Source organism: Hipposideros armiger, unplaced genomic scaffold (assembly GCF_001890085.2).
Source record: "Hipposideros armiger isolate ML-2016 unplaced genomic scaffold, ASM189008v1 scaffold_110, whole genome shotgun sequence".
Classification (NCBI taxonomy): domain Eukaryota; kingdom Metazoa; phylum Chordata; class Mammalia; order Chiroptera; family Hipposideridae; genus Hipposideros; species Hipposideros armiger.
Genome location: NW_017731460.1, coordinates 980,138 through 997,206, shown reverse-complemented (window position 1 = coordinate 997,206; position 17,069 = coordinate 980,138). Strand labels below are relative to the sequence as shown.

General features: G+C 38.2%; 2 protein-coding genes across 9 annotated transcripts in view; one reads left to right on the top strand and one right to left on the bottom strand.

Moving 5' to 3' along the window:
* TIPIN (TIMELESS interacting protein) overlaps nucleotides 1–3,397 on the top strand; it is a 13,413-nt gene extending 10,016 nt beyond the window's left edge. For all 6 annotated transcript variants that reach the window (XM_019647255.1, XM_019647258.1, XM_019647260.1 and 3 more), the window contains 2 exons: nucleotides 1,492–1,698; nucleotides 3,002–3,397. In XM_019647255.1, the coding sequence (XP_019502800.1) occupies nucleotides 1,492–1,698; nucleotides 3,002–3,198 (404 nt within the window). In that variant the 3' untranslated portion in view covers nucleotides 3,199–3,397. The remainder of the gene's footprint in view (nucleotides 1–1,491; nucleotides 1,699–3,001) is intronic.
* Nucleotides 3,398–5,952: 2,555 nt separating this feature from the next.
* The window catches only part of DIS3L (DIS3 like exosome 3'-5' exoribonuclease), a 33,478-nt gene continuing 22,361 nt past the window's right edge, over nucleotides 5,953–17,069 (bottom strand). For all 3 annotated transcript variants that reach the window (XM_019647322.1, XM_019647323.1, XM_019647324.1), the window contains 9 exons: nucleotides 15,986–16,147; nucleotides 13,576–13,823; nucleotides 12,910–13,002; nucleotides 10,819–11,346; nucleotides 8,800–8,954; nucleotides 8,524–8,702; nucleotides 6,934–7,079; nucleotides 6,392–6,566; nucleotides 5,953–6,304 (listed from right to left, as the gene is read on the bottom strand). In XM_019647322.1, the coding sequence (XP_019502867.1) occupies nucleotides 5,996–6,304; nucleotides 6,392–6,566; nucleotides 6,934–7,079; nucleotides 8,524–8,702; nucleotides 8,800–8,954; nucleotides 10,819–11,346; nucleotides 12,910–13,002; nucleotides 13,576–13,823; nucleotides 15,986–16,147 (1,995 nt within the window). In that variant the 3' untranslated portion in view covers nucleotides 5,953–5,995. The remainder of the gene's footprint in view (nucleotides 6,305–6,391; nucleotides 6,567–6,933; nucleotides 7,080–8,523; nucleotides 8,703–8,799; nucleotides 8,955–10,818; nucleotides 11,347–12,909; nucleotides 13,003–13,575; nucleotides 13,824–15,985; nucleotides 16,148–17,069) is intronic.

The window sequence follows — 17,069 nt, the reverse complement described above, 5'->3', positions numbered from 1 at the left end:
GTCACCGGTGACTCACGGCAGCCCAGCTCCAGGTTGAGCTGTTGTTCAGCATCTTAGCTGTGGAGGGCAGTGTCACTGGCCCTCATATGTGGGGTCCTCTGGCGTCCCAAGCCAGTTCTTAACCATCACGCCACTCGGCCGGCCCAATATACAATTTTTAAGTGAAAACAATTTTACCAAATAATTTTTTTTTTTCAAAAATCTTGAGCTAGTACTTTTTTTTTTTTAAGGTTTTATTGGGGAAGGGGAACAGCCAAGTTGTTGTCCTTCAATCTTAGTTGTGGAGGGTGCAGTTCACTCAGCTCCCAAGTCCAGTTACCATCCGGCCACCCATCGCTTAAGGTGCTGTGTTCAATCTTATCAATCTTAGTTGCGAGTGGGCATACCCCACCATCCCATGTGGGAGTCGAACCAGTATTGTATAGGAGCACGTGCTCTTACCAGCTGAGCCATCCTGCTGCCTGTTGGCAGCTCAGCTCGAGCGCAGCTCATTAGCTAATGTGGGAATCGAACCGGTGACCCTGTTGCTCAGAATTCGCGCTCTTAACCAACTGAGCCACTTGGCTAGCCCCTGTCAGTCCTTATTTAAATGTAAGTGAGTAAAACTTAATTTTTCAATAAAATATGAATGGAAGATCTATTACTTTCCATACCAATGTGGATCATTATAGGGGTATCTCACTTTGAGATAACTGGTATAAAGGGCTTTAAGAATTAAGACTATGGGGCTGGCTGAGTGGCTCAGTTTAAGAGCACGAGCTCTGAGCAAGAGGGTCAACAGTTCAATTCCCACATGGGCTAGTGAGCTGCGCCCGAGCTGAGCTGCCACTGAGCTGCCGATGGGCGGCTGGATGGCAACTGGACTTAGAGCTGAGCTAGCTGTCCACAACTAAGACTGAAGGACAACAACTTGGCTGCTCCCCTTCCCCAATTCCCCAACACTGTTCTCCTTCCCCAATTCCCCAAAAAATCTTAAAAAAAAAAAAAAGAATTTATTAAGACTAATGTAGAGAACACTGAAATTTTTTTTTTCAATCAACTTGGAAATAAACCCACAGATCTCTAAATTTCCTTTTTCACTTTGTGTCTGGGTTTTACCCCATTTAAAAATAGCCTATATAAAATTATTACTGTGACACAATCTATTAAAATGTTTTTGTTCAATGTAAAACAAGAATAAACTGTAGATTCTTAAAGTTCTTTTATTAGCCCAAGCATAAAATATTTCTAATCATAACTAAGAACTTTTGCTTTCTGTTCATGCGTATTTTTAAACTAATATTTCCATTTTACTTAAAATGCCTATGTAAAGTGATTTTTTAATATTCCTTTTACTTGTTTGAATCAAGGCTGTATTTGTAACATTCTCTGTTGTTCTGGTTTGCACCTTGTTGCTTTAAACTGGTTTTCAACTTAATAGCTGCATGAGCTCTTTTTCTAACTAGTTTAGTACCAGAGATGTACTTATTCACTTTTTCTTTTCTACTGCAGATGAAGTAGGGGAAAATAATGACCATGATATAACTGCTACTGAATTAGACCCCTTTCTGACAAATTCACCTGAAAGTGAGAAGTTTGCTTCTGAGTCAAGTAGAAGCCTAACTGAAGAGCAACAACGAAGAATTGAGAGAAATAAACAACTGGCCTTGGAAAGAAGGCAGGCAAAGCTACTGAGTAATAGTCAGTCCCCAGGAAATGGTAAATTTTATGCCGGTTTTTATGTGCTACCATTAATATAGCAAGGGCATGTTAGAAATTTTAACTTCTCTACTATCTCCCAAAATAAAATATCTCTAGGGATAGAAAAATGATATAATATATTAAGTTTATGTACCTTTGAGAGAGTGGGAGAAAGTGAATGTGTGTGTGTGTGTGTGAGATTTGGAATCCTCAAAGAATAAATGAGTCTAAAATGGTTTTTGGAATAGCTGAGTATCTCTTAAAAAATTATTTTAACCATTTAAAACTGATTTTGAATCTTTCCTGACTGTTCTTCCCTGACTACTTAAAGCACATGACACAGTTTTATCCTTAGGATCATAATTATGAACATTGATTATTGTGGTACTTTCCTAAACAAAATGCCTTTTGCACCGATTGAGGATTTTAGAGCCATTTGCTATGACATGAATAGCTCCTAAAATTATTTTTTTGATTGCATTATGTCACTTTTGTTGTGAGCTATCAGTTTATATTACATTCCCTTCTCTCTGTTAAAACTGCCTTAAAATTTTTTGTTTAAGATAGACTGGGTTTAGAAACTAGACAGCCAAGTTGGTTAAAACCGTATGTAAAAGTAATTACAAATTGGTTTTGAATGAAACAGGATGGCATATGCCATACCCAATTTCCAATTCAGTTTTTCCTTTTGAAATGGGAAAATAAGAATTATAGTCAGTAGTGAAGATACCATGTTATAGAACAACTTTTGCCCAAGGTAATAAAATTCTTAAGTGAAAATTATTGTGTGACTACATTAAGTAAACCTAACTTCTAAATTTACAAATGGATGTTTTATTACTAGCATGTGAAAAATTACATGAAGATACTACTATTGTTGATAACAGCGTCTTCCTTATTCTCGTTGTCAAAGTATACCTGGCATTAAGGATTTTAAGGCTCATCTTCTATTTATAATATACAACTTTAAAATTTGCCCAAGTAGAAATAAGTATCTTAAATTTTCTTTACAATAGATCGCTTTGACATACAGCTCTTAAGAGCATTTTTTAAAACTTCTGTGTAGTAGTTGTGAATTTGAATGAGAATCACATTTGGCAATGATTTGAGAATTTGAGTTCGTTACCTTTCAAAACTTGCATTTTTGAATGGACTTTATACATGTATAAACATGGCTTTATTTGGAAGAAAATGATCATAGGTAACACTACAGTGATAATAAATATCATTTCTATTGACCTACGCTTGTGAAGAGATTTGCATTTATCAGGTAAGATTGGATCAGGTGCTTATAATGAGTAATAATGGTGATTTCTTTCAGACTTGTTAACAAACACACCCCGGGCACAGATAATTGAAGATGCTAATATGGATGAGGATCAAAAAGAGGAGTCAGACAGATTCAACAAAGACATTCTAGACAATCCACAGAATGCTGCTGCTGCCAATACTGTAAATGAAGAGCAGGAATTAAAAATGGAGAAAGCACAACTGGACCAATCCTTTGAAAATGTATAGCAGTATCTTTATGCTTCATCCAGAAATGTTACTGAGGTTGGACAGACCTCAGCTAAGAGGAAATCTGTTAACTTGGTATCCTCCAAGTTTGAGATTACTGTGTATTTTGTCTACTTTGAAATCCTTATGTAGTAAAACCTTTACAGATTCCTGTTTAAAATCTGGTGTTTATAATTATAATTGTGTCTTACTAACTTTAGTCAAGTCTGTTCTCTTTAGTGTTTATTTTTATATACATATGACTGCATAACAATTATTACTAGTTAATAAGCCACTTCTGCTGCTGGTGTGCCATTAAATACCTTGTTTTCACTAAATTGGGTGGTATTTTAAGATGTAAATATATAATGAATTTATATCCATTTAAAAAATAAAAATCTAGGGCCGGCCGAGTGGCTCAGTTGGTTAAGAGCTCGCTCAAGAGTTTGAGCTCTGAGGAACAGCGGTTCGAGTACAGCCTGAGCTGAGCAGCCGCTGAGCTGCCAACAGGTGGCAGGATGGCTCAGCTAAAAAAAATAAAAAATCTTACAAACTATCTCTAGAGGCTTTATGAAAGTTTCTCATTGCTATTTAGTTCTGCTTTTACATTTTTGTAAAATGTTTAAGATTTTTATATATATTGACATGTATTTGGGGTCACTTTAATACTTAAAGGGTCACGTGAAAGGTTGCCTGACCTGAATAGGTGCTAGAGAGGTTCGCATGCTCTTTGGTACCTATTGACTAATTGGAGAGAAACTTACAAAGTACTATGAGGAACATAGAGCATCTAGGGGGGATTCACAGACACTTTGAGTTAATGGAGATTCCAAGAATTGGGATGTACATGTACAATGATACAGAAAGGAAAATTTGGGAAATAAGATTTGGGAATGGTGACTATGAGGCTAGAAGTGCTAGGGTCAGATAGTGAGAAGACCTGATTGAAATTTTACCTGTCTGTTTATCAACTTAGAAGGGTAATTACAGATAAGGAAGTAGCACATTGACAACCAAGCTTAAAGAAGTTCTGTCTAGTTCTTGGCAGAGTCAAGAGGGAAAGGCAAAACTAGTTTTTACAAACTAGGAGATGGGAAAATGGCTTTTTGTGAGAAAGACTGGCAGAATGATGGTGCTGAAGTGGCTTCTATCTGTGAAGCTGGGGTAGGCATCTTGCTCTCTTCAGGCTTGTTGACTTCAGGTGGTGATGGAGTGACAAGGATGGTTTGGTTGAAAGGCCAGGAAGTTGAGTACAAGGATATAGGGGGTATAGGGGTGGTGCCTGTAGGCTTGGTGAGGAGGCACAGTGAGGGGCTCAGAGGTGTAAGCCTCAGGATTGCAGATTATTGCTAATAAGGGATCAGCTAGGAGATGAGTCCAGTCTCTTGAGGTGCAACCAATGCCTAGCGAAACTGCTTTCTCAGGAGGACCATGTTCTGGCCTCTATCCACCCTCACCAACTAGACTAGAGATGACGAAGAGAGTTCTTTTCCCAGTGGTAGAATTTGCTGCAATGTGACAAGTCTCCAACAAGGGCAAGACCACTGCAACTCATCATCCAGGGAATACTCAGGAAAATGAGGGTGGAAAGGGAGGTTTGAGAACAGACCTTACCTGCGCACCCCACCTCACTCCCCATGCCCTATCACCAACGTGCTGGGAACAGCAGGGGAGGTTAGAGTCAAACATGAAACAGTGGATAGGTAGGACTAAGTCTTGCTGTCTAAGTGACTGAAAAGTTACTCTGACTTGTCAGAGGGGGCCTGTGACCCAAATGACCCAATGTAGCAATTGGAAAAATTAAAACTTTGAAAGAGCTGATTTGAGACAAACTAACCCAATATCAATTCTGGATTTATTAAAAATCAACAGGCAACTTGACTTGCAGGGCCACCATTCACTATTCATTTCTGAAAAATCAGTTTCTATAGTGACCTAATTGTATTTTACTTAATGTAACTTGAACGACGAGAAAACATTTTACACATAGTATCCTCCTTATCTGCAGGGGATATGTTCCAAGACCCCCAGTGGATGCCCAAAACCGCAGATAGTACCAAACCCTATATATACTGTTTTTTCCTATATATACAGACCTACAATAAAGTTTATAAGTTGGAATGGTAAGAAATTAGCAATAATAATAAAATAGAACAATTATAACAATATACTGTAACAATAAAAGTTACATGAATGTAGTCTCAGCAATCTAGCACGCATTTCTTTTTCCTTCACAATTTCATGGATAGAAGATTCATTCTTACCATAGATCTTTGCAACCTGGGCATGATTTTTTTCCTTTCCTTATTAAATTGAGAACTGTCCCTTTTCACTTAAAGGAAGCACTTTATGGCTTCTCTGGCACATCTGAATCACCAGCATCACTACTCTTGTGCTTTGGGCCATTATAAAGTAAAGTTTACTTGAACACAAACACTGCAATCCTGTGAAAGTCAACCTGATAACCGAGATGGCTAAGTGACTAACGGGTGGGTAGTGAATACCCACTGGTATGCTGCGGAGACACTGGACGGTGAGAAATTTCATCACAATACTCAGAATGGCATGCGATTTAAAACTTAGGAATTGTTAATTTCTGGAATTTTCTACTTAATATTTTCGGACCATGGTTGACTGTGGGTAACTGAAAACATAGCGAAATCATAGATACGGGGTAACTATGGTATATGAAATATCTACCCAATCCCAATTGACTAGAACATTGGGTGACACAGAAAATTAGATTAGCATTAATGTTGAAAAAAAGGTAAAACATTCACACAAGACAAAGCTCTTTTAATGAAGTAAGAAGAGTATTTCATATTCCATGACTGTCTGAAACATCCAGGAGAGCTAGGTCCCGTATCTCCTCTAGAAGAGTGTACAGGCTTCTTCCCTTAGTTTGGCAATATTTTTGATAATCTTCCTGAATGACATTTACTTTGACTTCTTGGGCAAGCTGAGCTTCCTCCACAGATCTAGTTACTTCTTTCACTAAATCACTCTTTAGCAAGAGGGAACTCTGATGAAAAAGTTCTGTATCTGGTGTCATGTATGGTTTGTTGCTTATTATTTCAAGCCTGATTGTATCAGAATGGCAACGTGAGGCCTGTACAGATATTCTCACCTATCACAGAGGAGAAAATGCATGTTATTAAATCACATTCTTTGTTCTTTACATTGAAAGCAATACTTGATGTAAATACAGTCTTACCGTTATGTGGTCAAACAAATGGAAAGTAACCGATTCCCCTCCTGTTGTGGTTGAGGTGATTTTGTTTTGAAATCGCTGAAGGGATCCTGGTTTCCATTCAGAACGGCTATCTGGGCCACATGAAATCACCAAACCATCTTTATTTTTTAGATAAGCAGCACCTTTAATCCCAAACCTGAATCATTGCCAGAATAAAAATCCAGAGATAATGTATTCTTAGTACCCAGACCTTGTATACTTATCTAGAATGCTAGTTTTTCTTCTAGATTAAAAACTTTTCCTGTGATTTACCTCCAAATATTACTTCATTGGTCAGATACAAACAAAATAACTTGCTAAATAAGAAAGTAAAATCCTATCCTAAGACTGATACAGATATACTAGATTCTAATCTCTTTTATACTTACATAATGAATTATATATGGTAACTACAAATAATTACTCAAATATTTTAATAAATTACACCTAATGTACTGTTTGTGTTCTACACTTTTAGTTTGACTATGATTTCTTAACAACTATTATGTTAGACAGTAACATACCTTGGTATAAATACAAGCACACCATTTGTTCTCACTGAATAAATAATGCCATCAGAGATGCAACGGTCCTCAGTTTCTTGGTCTTTGTCTTTAAAATACATGCACTGGAAAAGCTCAGTAGACTGCTTCTGAGAATGCTGTGCTGCCTGTTAGAAGAAGCATGGCCCTAAAGCATGATGACAGACTTCCCTGATATTCCCAGAAGAAACATGGAATTCATAGTCCCAAAGAAACAATGTCTTTAAATTAAAGGCTAGATTCTATAAAACTATGAATACATATATTCTTCTCTAGTATGAATTAAATCAATTTTCCTGGGAACCAAACCATCCGGTATCGTTCTCTCAAAAATGTCTTAGAAAATTAATTCTTTAAGAAAGCTACCAGTTTGTTATTTAGAACCTGTGTCTAGTTCATTCAGGTAGAGAAAAAGTATCCATATTTATGTCTACCTTTATTTTCAAGTCTGTCCTACCAAAATCCTGTTGGTGGAAGTATAAATTGGTATTACCCTTCTGGAGGACAATTTCGTAATATGTATCAAAGTTCCATCTGTATGCACCTTTTGACTCAGCGATTCATTAATACCAGGAATTTATTGAGGCAATAATCTGAGAAGTCTGTAAAAGTGTATACATAAGGATAGTTATAAACTGAATTGCCTGCAATAGCGCTGCCCAGCAGAACCTTCTGCAATGATGAAAATGTTGTATATTTGTGCTGCCCAATAGGTAGCCACTAGTCGCACGTGTCTATTGAGCCTGTAAAATGTGGCTAGTGTGACTGAAGAACTGAATTTTTTTTTTTTTTTTTTTTTTTTTTTTTTTNTTTTTAGCTGAGCCATCCTGCTACCTGTTGGCAGCTCAGCGGCTGCTCAGCTCGGGCTGGACCTGAACCGCTGTTGCTCAGAGCTCAAACTCCTGAGCGAGCTCTTAACCAACTGAGCCACTCGGCCGGCCCTATTGAATTTTTAATTAAAAAAATTTTTAATTTAAATAGCCAACGTGGCTGGTGACTATAATATTGCACAGCACGGAATTAGAAAACTGGATATAGAAAATTATATTAAACATTTAGATAGTTTCTTTCTGTATCACCAAATGGTCTAGTTCTATGCTGTGCAATAATATAGCTACTGGCAACAATATGAAATACAACACAGAGCAGGTTCTAAAACGATGATGTGACTATACTGACATGGTGTGCTATCAATAACAGAGATGTGTTAAAAAGGCAGATTTCAAAATAACAAGGATGGGATGATATTTTTATAAATAAAAAGCATTGTCTAGAATTGTTACTAATGGTTATCTCTGGGTGGTACGATGACAGATGATCTACATTTTTACAATTTGGGAAAAACATCTAACCTATTGTTAAATCTCCTAAATCCACATTAAGCTACTTCAGAACATTTGTAAATGTATTGGGAGCTACTCAACAAACTTCATAATTTTTCATGTTATTTCACTGGTTAGAATACTAGAATTTAATTTGCAAGAATATACGGTACTTCATTCTATTACACCATAAAGCTGATATTCTCTCAGCAAAGAAGATGACGGGTAAGAGAAATTCAAACCCCCTTACTCGGTTTCTGTTGTTGATATGTCTGCATAATTCCTCAAGATCTTTGTTGCTGAACAAATTTTCCTTACTTTCCATTTTCTTATCTTTGGAAATGGCTGCCATTAACAAGCGGTGTACTATAATATCTGAATATCTTCTTATTGGAGAAGTAAAATGAGTATATTTATCTAATGCAAGACCTTCAAAAAGAAACCAAAAGATCGAAGTAAACAAAATAAATAGTTTTTAAACGACCTGCTCAAGGTTATGGCCACAAAGGAAAATTTTATCATTCACCATAATGACGGAACTCTTCCTCCGCACATGATCCCGTGGAGAAATACAATGCATTAGACATGGCCTGCGTGGCCATGGAGCGCAGGAGCCTGTTTACAATGGGGTCGTTGGGGTCATTCGCGTTATCCAGAGAATCAGCCAGTGTCTTATTGGACCTGACAAAAATAGGGAAAAAACTTTTCTTTAGTCCCCAGCAATAATTTACAAGTCAACACTCAGAGGGGAGCACTTGACTCATCAGTCTGAATACTTTCATCTGCCAGTAATGAAATTTATTGTGGACACATTTCAGAAGGAATTCTTTTCAACTATGGAAATCTAGTTTGAAACTTTTAAGGTTTAAATAATGAAAGTGTATCACAATTTAAATACGTCTCTTAAGTAGTAAAGAGCAATGTGCTGATACCTGCGATGTTAAGGTTAGCAGGTTGTCAAATACTTGCTGAATTGAATTCCCAGCACCCTTAAGCTTAAACATCCTGTACAGGGCAAAGAATGGACTGTTTCTTTTTTAAATCAAGAATTATTGAGCTAGAGGGAGTTAAAAAACAAAACTAAATTAAACCTGAGGTGCACAAGTAAAAGAAACCTAAATTATTTTTCTTTTTTTAAAGATAAAGAGATAAGGAAGCATTCTATTTATTTTCTCTCAAATAACAATTTTTTAAAACCCAGGAAATATAGAATTATATTAAAAAATAAACTAATAAATACACATATACCCAATTCAGTTCTGTAATGTAGCCTGCTAAGAGGAAAAGGGAAAGGAAGAGGGAAATGAACAGAGAAGTAATGTAACAGAGTCGGCACTGATGCGAACTTTCAAGCTTGACAGACTTGGATTCAAATCCTGACTCTGCCCTGACTAGCTGTTAAATTGTAGTCAAGTTACTCAATCTCTCCAGACTTAATTTCCCTAGCTATAAAATATGAATAAGATGATGTCTGCGAGCTCTTAACATGTGTGCCTGGCACACACAGAACTCAGCCACCAAACAAACCAGCAAAAGATACTATCATCTAAAGATAAGAGGCAAAAAAAAAATTCATTTTGATAAATAAAACATTTTAATTAGCACCTGTTACTCGACAACAAACTTGAAAAACCCTCTTTATATATCATTTTTTAATAGGGAAAATATTTTATCTTGGAGGTAGGGAGTAAAAAGTCTCATTCTATGGATGGTAGGTATAAATTTAACCACCAGTGTGCTATCTTATAATATTGCCATAGAAATATGCTGTGTTTTAAAAATATTGAAATATGGGCTAGCCGAGTGGCACGTTGGTTAAGAGCTGGCTTGGGATGCCAGAGGGCCCCGGTTCGGATCCCACATATAAGGGCCAGTGACACTGCCCTCTACAGCTAAGATGCTGAACAACAGCTCAACCTGGAGCTGGGCTGCCATGAGTCGACGGTGACGGCGTAGGCTGCAGCCCCTGTGGCAGTGGGTTGCCATGGGCTACCGTATGTAGCCAGCAGCCAGCATGAGTGGCCAGCAGCAGCCAGCGTGAGCGGCCAGCAGCCGCAGTGAGTGGCCGTCCAGAAGCCGGCGACTGATCTGCCTCGCCCGGGAAGAGCGCAATGATGGTGCCAACTTGGGCCAGTGAAGCAACGTCCTCCACAACTAGACTGAAGAACAAAAGGACAGCAACTTGTCTGTTCCCCTTCCCCCAATTCCCCAGTGCTGTTCCCATCCCCCAATTCCCCAATTAAAAAAAAAACATTAAAAAAAATATTGAAATAAATAGGATGATTTTTTGGTATTTGCCTAAGGGTTAGATGAAATTAAACCAAGAGTTACAGGTTCCTTACTTCTATATTACAAATTACAGTGGGTCAAAATTATGCCTCAATAGACTTGCTTTAATTTTAAGTCTCTATACCTACATTATAGTAAATGAAGAAAGCCAAGAAGTTTTCTATTTTTGGTGAAAGATTTGGCTGTCCCATTTTAAGAACTACTGTAAGATAAGTAAGTGTACAGCATTCCCCTGCCCCCTCAAAAGAGGAATTACCGTGTATCTATGAAGAAGCCTTTCGCTTTAGCACATTCTCGCAGTTCAGAAAAGAACTCCTGGTGTGGAGGAGGGTGTTGGCGCAACAAGGCCTGATGCGGGAAGCTCTCCCAGATCTTCTTGGCTACCCAGTGGTTGGCCAGGATCATGCATTCAGCCACTGTCTCATGCACTTCCAGGGGCTGCTTGGGGATGAGGTCACAGATGTTCTTTTTTTCATCGAGCTGTACGCGAACCTCCACCCCTTCCAGTTCTAGGGCACCATGTCGTTTAGCTCGGACATGGCGTGCTATGTCAGTCAACTTTCCAACTGCCCACACTAACTCCTCTAGCTTGGCTTGTCTGCTTTTCTCATTCAAGTCTCTGAATTCTGGAATATCATCAACGATGTTGAAGTTTCCATCCAGTAGTTCCTGGGCTGCTTCATAAAACAGTTTGTATGCTGATCGAATAATGGTTCTGCCATACCACACTTTCTTAATTTCATAAGAAGTTTTATCCAATTCCCACATGACGCTTACAGCATACCTACAAAACCAGTGACAATGACATCATTATTTAATTCTTCCGTTTCTGAAGCAAGCAAAAGCAGACCCTAAATGTCACTTGAAAGAAATGGCATTGCTACAGGTTTTTGATCTGTTGTCTCAATTCAAATACTCCACCACTAAATCAAAGTTAGAATAGGTTCCACTGAGTTCTGAGCAAATCTGAAATGAGTTCACATGTGATGTTATGAATCCTATCTTACAGTTCTCCATTTTGATTAGAATAGCACAGCACTGACAGAGGGAGTCAAGTCAACTGGCTCTCTGGTAAAGAAGAGGAAAGCCTTTCCTATCCTACAGAATGACACCGAACTATGATATCAGTCTTGATGGTAGGTAAATTAGCAAAAAGTTCATTTAGTAAAGAACCACTTAGCTACCAAATTGCTCTATTTAAAAACATATGCAACATTTGCAACTCATAAAAAACAAAGGACTGATTTTCCTAATATGCAAAGAGCTGTTATAAGTCAATTACTAATAGATCAAAAACTCAAAAGGGCAAAACAAACATGAAATGATTCACAGAAAAGGATATGTAAATGACTGTTAAACATTTAAACAATGTTTGACTTTACCCACAATAGTTGAATTAAAAATGCAAGTTACAACCACTCTAAGATACCATTTTCATCTATTAAATTGGCAAAGATAATAAAAAATGCAACATATTGTGTTGGCAAGGCTGTAAGGAAACAAGCATTCTCATATATTGATGGTGTATATAATTATATAATTATATAATTGTTGTAACCTTTGGAGGGCACAATTTGATTAAATCTGATATAAACGCATATAACCTTTGACACAGAAATCCCACTTCTAGGAATTTATCCTCCAAATATAATGTACTTTTAAAAATATCAAATGACTTCTGTTCCAAGTAATTTAGTACATTTTGTTTGTAATAGCAAAAGATTGGAAACAATCCATATTTCCATAACATGGAATGATCTCCAAGATACATCATTAAGTTAAAAATGTGCTGAACAGTATACATATAATGTCACCACTTGTGTAAAAAAGAAAGACCAAATGTCCATATTTTTGTGCATGTGAATTATATCTAGAAAAATATGTAAGAAATTGGTAACCTAGGGAAAGTGATAGGAGGGAGCCTTTCATTAAATATCTTTTAGAACCTGTGAATGTTAGACTATATGGTTTTACTACCTATTCAAAGGCAGATATAGTCTTTAACTCCCTAAAAATTCCCTAAGTTCATGATCCTCATGCAAAACAGCCTCAACCAGGGAATATATATGCACAAAGTTGTACCCATTTGTTCCCAGACTTCAGCTGACTTTAAAAAGCCAAAAAACAGAGGAAGCAGCAGACTCACAGCTGGAGAGAGGCAGAGGAAGACAGGAAGGGAAGGTTAGAGAAATACAGCTGCCTGAAAATATGTGGTGCAGAGGGGTGTAGAGGACACAGCGGGGAAAGCAAGGGTGGGGAATGGGGTGGTAGAGTGTATTAGAAAGAGGAGGAAGAGGCCAGAAGCAAGAGCACCAGGCACCACGGGAAAAATGATGAACAAACTCACCTATCGACACCTCCCAGGAGGGAGCACAAATCGGCACTGAGGATGGAGGGCAGCATGTCATAGCGTCGGTCTGCTAAATAGTAAGTGGTGGCCCTGTGAACAGACACATATGCGGGTATGTGACCTTCAGCAGCAAGAAGCAGAACTGCTGATTGACTGGGCTGCTAGGAGGTAACCGGCCGAAATCTCAGTACAAATTCCCCAAGGCTGTTGTTTTTCATAAAGTGCAGCCGACTGGGTAATAAAGCTATTCCCATGTTCCCACTTTTCTAAGCAGTACCGCTTTGGGCTGAATATGCTTCCAGTGATATAAAATAGAAAGAAAAAGTGACACGAATCTTAGCTGTATAAGAAAAATTAGAGTGTAACGATCCAGTGTTTATATAAAATAGTATATTGCTACATGAAAAATTTAACCCATTTCAAGTTGGAAGGAAACAATGTGTGATACGTTTATTTTAAAAAGGCAAGGTACATTGATCAAGGTGCTATGTTTCTAAAGGAAAAGGGAAGTGGGACTCAATTTTTTTTTTCCTGGAAGGGACCTTTAGAATTGTACAGAATTGTGAAATCTTTGTTTTGAAAATCTGAAATGCAGAGTTACAAAATACATTACAGTCGCATATATATATATATAATCATAGTGCCGATTTCAAATAGCATTACCTTGTCCTGGCTTCAATATCAAGGTAAGAATTTGGTGCCACAAAGTGTGTGACATCTGCAATGTGGACCCCAAGTTCCAGGTTGCCATTATTTAAGGTTCTGACTGAGAGTGTGTCATCCACATCTTCACAACCTTTGGGGTCAATGCTAAATACAAGATGGGTTTTCCTCAAGTCTTTACGTTCTTGTTCCTCTTCAGGACTCACCTTCCAGGGATTTTCTGGCGTGTTTACTGGCATCTCACACATCTGTACAATAAGAGACCAAATATTCAGCAATTCATGCACCACACATTTCCCATAAAAATCTACTCTCGGACCGGCCTAGTGGCACGTTGGTTAAGAGCTGGCTTGGGATGCCAGAGGGCCCCGGTTCGGATCCCACATATGAGGGCCAGTGACACTGCCCTCCACAGCTAAGATGCTGAACAACAGCTCAACCTGGAGCTGGGCTGCCGTGAATCGCCGGCGATGGCATAGGCTGCAGTGACGCTGCAGTGGGCTGCCATAAGCTACCGTGAGTGGCCAGCAGCGGCGTGAGCGGCCGGCAGCCAGCATGAGCTGCCTAGAGCTGCCATGAGTGGCCGTCGCCCAATCTGCCTCACCTGGGAAGAGCGCAATGATAATACCAACATGGGCCAGTGAAGCAACGTCCTCCACAACTAGACTGAAGAACAAAAGGAGAGCAACCTGTCTGTTCCCCTTCCCCGATTCCCCAATGCTGTTCCCCTCCCCTAATTCCCCAATAAAAAAATCTTAAAAAAAAAATCTACTCTGTGACATTCACAATGTGACCTCATAGAAATCCCACTAATTCCCCATTACCTTCTGCACTTAACCTGTGTTTGCTTCTTTTGATCCATAATGATTTATTAGGTGCCTCATCTGTGTCAGGAACTGTGCTAGGAGTTGGAAAGTCAGGCATCAATAGGAAAGTCACAGTCTCCTGCCCTTGAGGACCCTTACTGTCTGACAGGAATGTCCCACAACTGTCACCAGCCTCTTTAGCTATGAAGAGCTGGAGCAAGAATGAATGGGTGGCTTATAAAGAGTACAACATCTGCCCCATTTTCAAGTGATCCATTTATTTAAGTATAGTTGAGCGCTTAATTCAAGTCAAGCCCTGAAAATAAAATCAACATGTCCCAAATATGAGAAGCTTATTCCTCAAAGATAATTTAAGCAGGACAAATCCAGGGCATTTTCTCTCCATTATTACCTGTTTAAGCCATCAATTTGCAGTTAAGTAGGCTAAAAGGGAAGAGAATTCTAGTCCTGTGAAGTCTAATCCATGCTTTATTCTAACATTTTCACTTAGAGCTGAAACAAGTCAACAAATAATTTCCAGAAACTAATGTTAAACATAAAAATTTAATAATGTAAAATATTCTAAAATAGTTTACTGTTATAGCTACTGTTCTGTCAAAAACACTAATGAAAATAAGAACACCCATATGCTCTTGATAGCATTGCAAACTGGTTCAATTTTTCTGGAGAACAATCTGCCAATACATAACAAAAGCTATTTAAATTTTTTATGTCCTTTGATTTGGCAATCTCACTTTAAGGATTATATTCCAAGGAAAATGATCAAAAGGAAAAAGAAAGCAATGTTTATAAAATTGTTTGAAGTAGCATTTTTTTTTGTAATACTGAAAAATTAAACAGTCCAAATGCTCAAAATTGAGGAACGCTTAAGCAAACTCGAGTATATCAATATACAATAATTTGCCATAGCTATTAAAAATAAGCAGGCTATTTCAATATATAGGAATAATTTTAAGTGAAAGAAGCAGAGCAGAAAATAGTATGTATACACTAGGAATATAGCCATGCAAAAAAATTAACAAGATTGATGAAAATTTTAAAAGATCACAAAGTGATGGAAATAGCTGATGTTTTATGTTCATAGAATTTTTGTTTTTTGTAAAGGTTACAAAAACTGTTTCATAATGAGCATGATTTCTTTTTGACACGTGGGTCAGAGATGTATGGAACCCAAGAAGCTGTTCCCTGCAGCTTTCTGCAGGCCTCAGGTTGAATGATTATGATAGGGAGTTGAAGCCTAGTGGGTCTGTACCCTTGTAGTTGCTGGGGATGGATGTATACTGACTATACGACACTGACATACCATTTTTAAGCACAGTTGGAAAATGTAAAATTTTGAGAGCTGTGAGGCTAAAGGAATCTTGCTCTGCACTTGAAGCTGACTTCAGTCTAGTCCAAACACAGAATAAAGGGAAATGAGATTTTTCCATTTTCTGTAGCTTTAGACTGTGGGTTGTGACACAGTACAAAGGTTTTTGTTTTTGTTTTCTTTCTTAATGATGAAACAAACAATAACAAAGGCAAAAAGAAAATATACAAAATACCTTCCTTTCACCAGACCAAAGTTCTCAGGGAAATCTGACCTGAGCTTCTGAGAAAGGGGCAACTGAAATACTGTTTTCCACCAGGATGGTTGCAATTTCTCCTTCCAGATCTCCAATTCTTCCTAAAACACGTACAAAATGTCCATTTGGATACACGGATGTCGACTCCCAGGAATCGATGCGCACGACCACCCTGAAGTCCTATACAGGGAAGAAAACAACACGAGCCCAATGCCAGGAGTTAAGCGGGTTAATTAGAAGTACCAAACAAACGAGATAAACAGCATCAAACTCCAAAGACAGTGGCCAATCTGCAAAAAGTGGGGCATTTTTTTTGTCGTTGTTCTTGTTTTACTAAATTGCCAGATGGTATATGAATACTTGGCCCAGTGCTTTGAAGGGAGGCATTACCTCTCTACATCAAATAAATGGGCTGAAAATTTTAGTCTGTTAAAGAAACCCAATTGTAACACATTCTAGTCAACATTTGCGACACAAGGGAAAAACCCAATTATGCATAGTCCAAATTAAATTTCAAAACAAAAATCCCACTTTTGCATGTGTACGAGTTAGTTTATAATTTCTCTGACATTACTTCCTAATTTTTTAAGACATCTTTTGGTGGGGAAGAAGGTCATCAGTGTGAACAGAACCCCAATGCTCCCCAATTCCGGCAAACCATAGCTAAAGAAAGCAATTGTTGTTCCTGGCCTCGGAAAGCCTGCAATAGGCTTCAAGAGGTAAAGGTACACAATGACCAGGTTAGGGGACATCTTGCTTCAGTGTCTCATCAGGCAAATCAAATCGGGTGATGCCAACACTCTTCGCCACAGTAAAGGTTAATTTCTAACTTTCTTGTTTATGTCTTCTCCCTGGTGCTATATTCCTTTATGGATAATCGATTCTGTGAAGTATCTCTATATCATCCCTACAGGGCAGAGTGATCGTATTTCTGTATCACTTGCTAGAAGAAAGCTTGTTAGTGTTGGCACAGTGTATCTATTCAAAGTTTCTGTGTTGGACAGCTGGATAATGTATGTTCTCTCTAGTTGTCTTACACAGCTCTTTGTAGGACGATTTCTCTCTGGCCTTCATTTATTAACTGAGGACTACTGCTTAGATG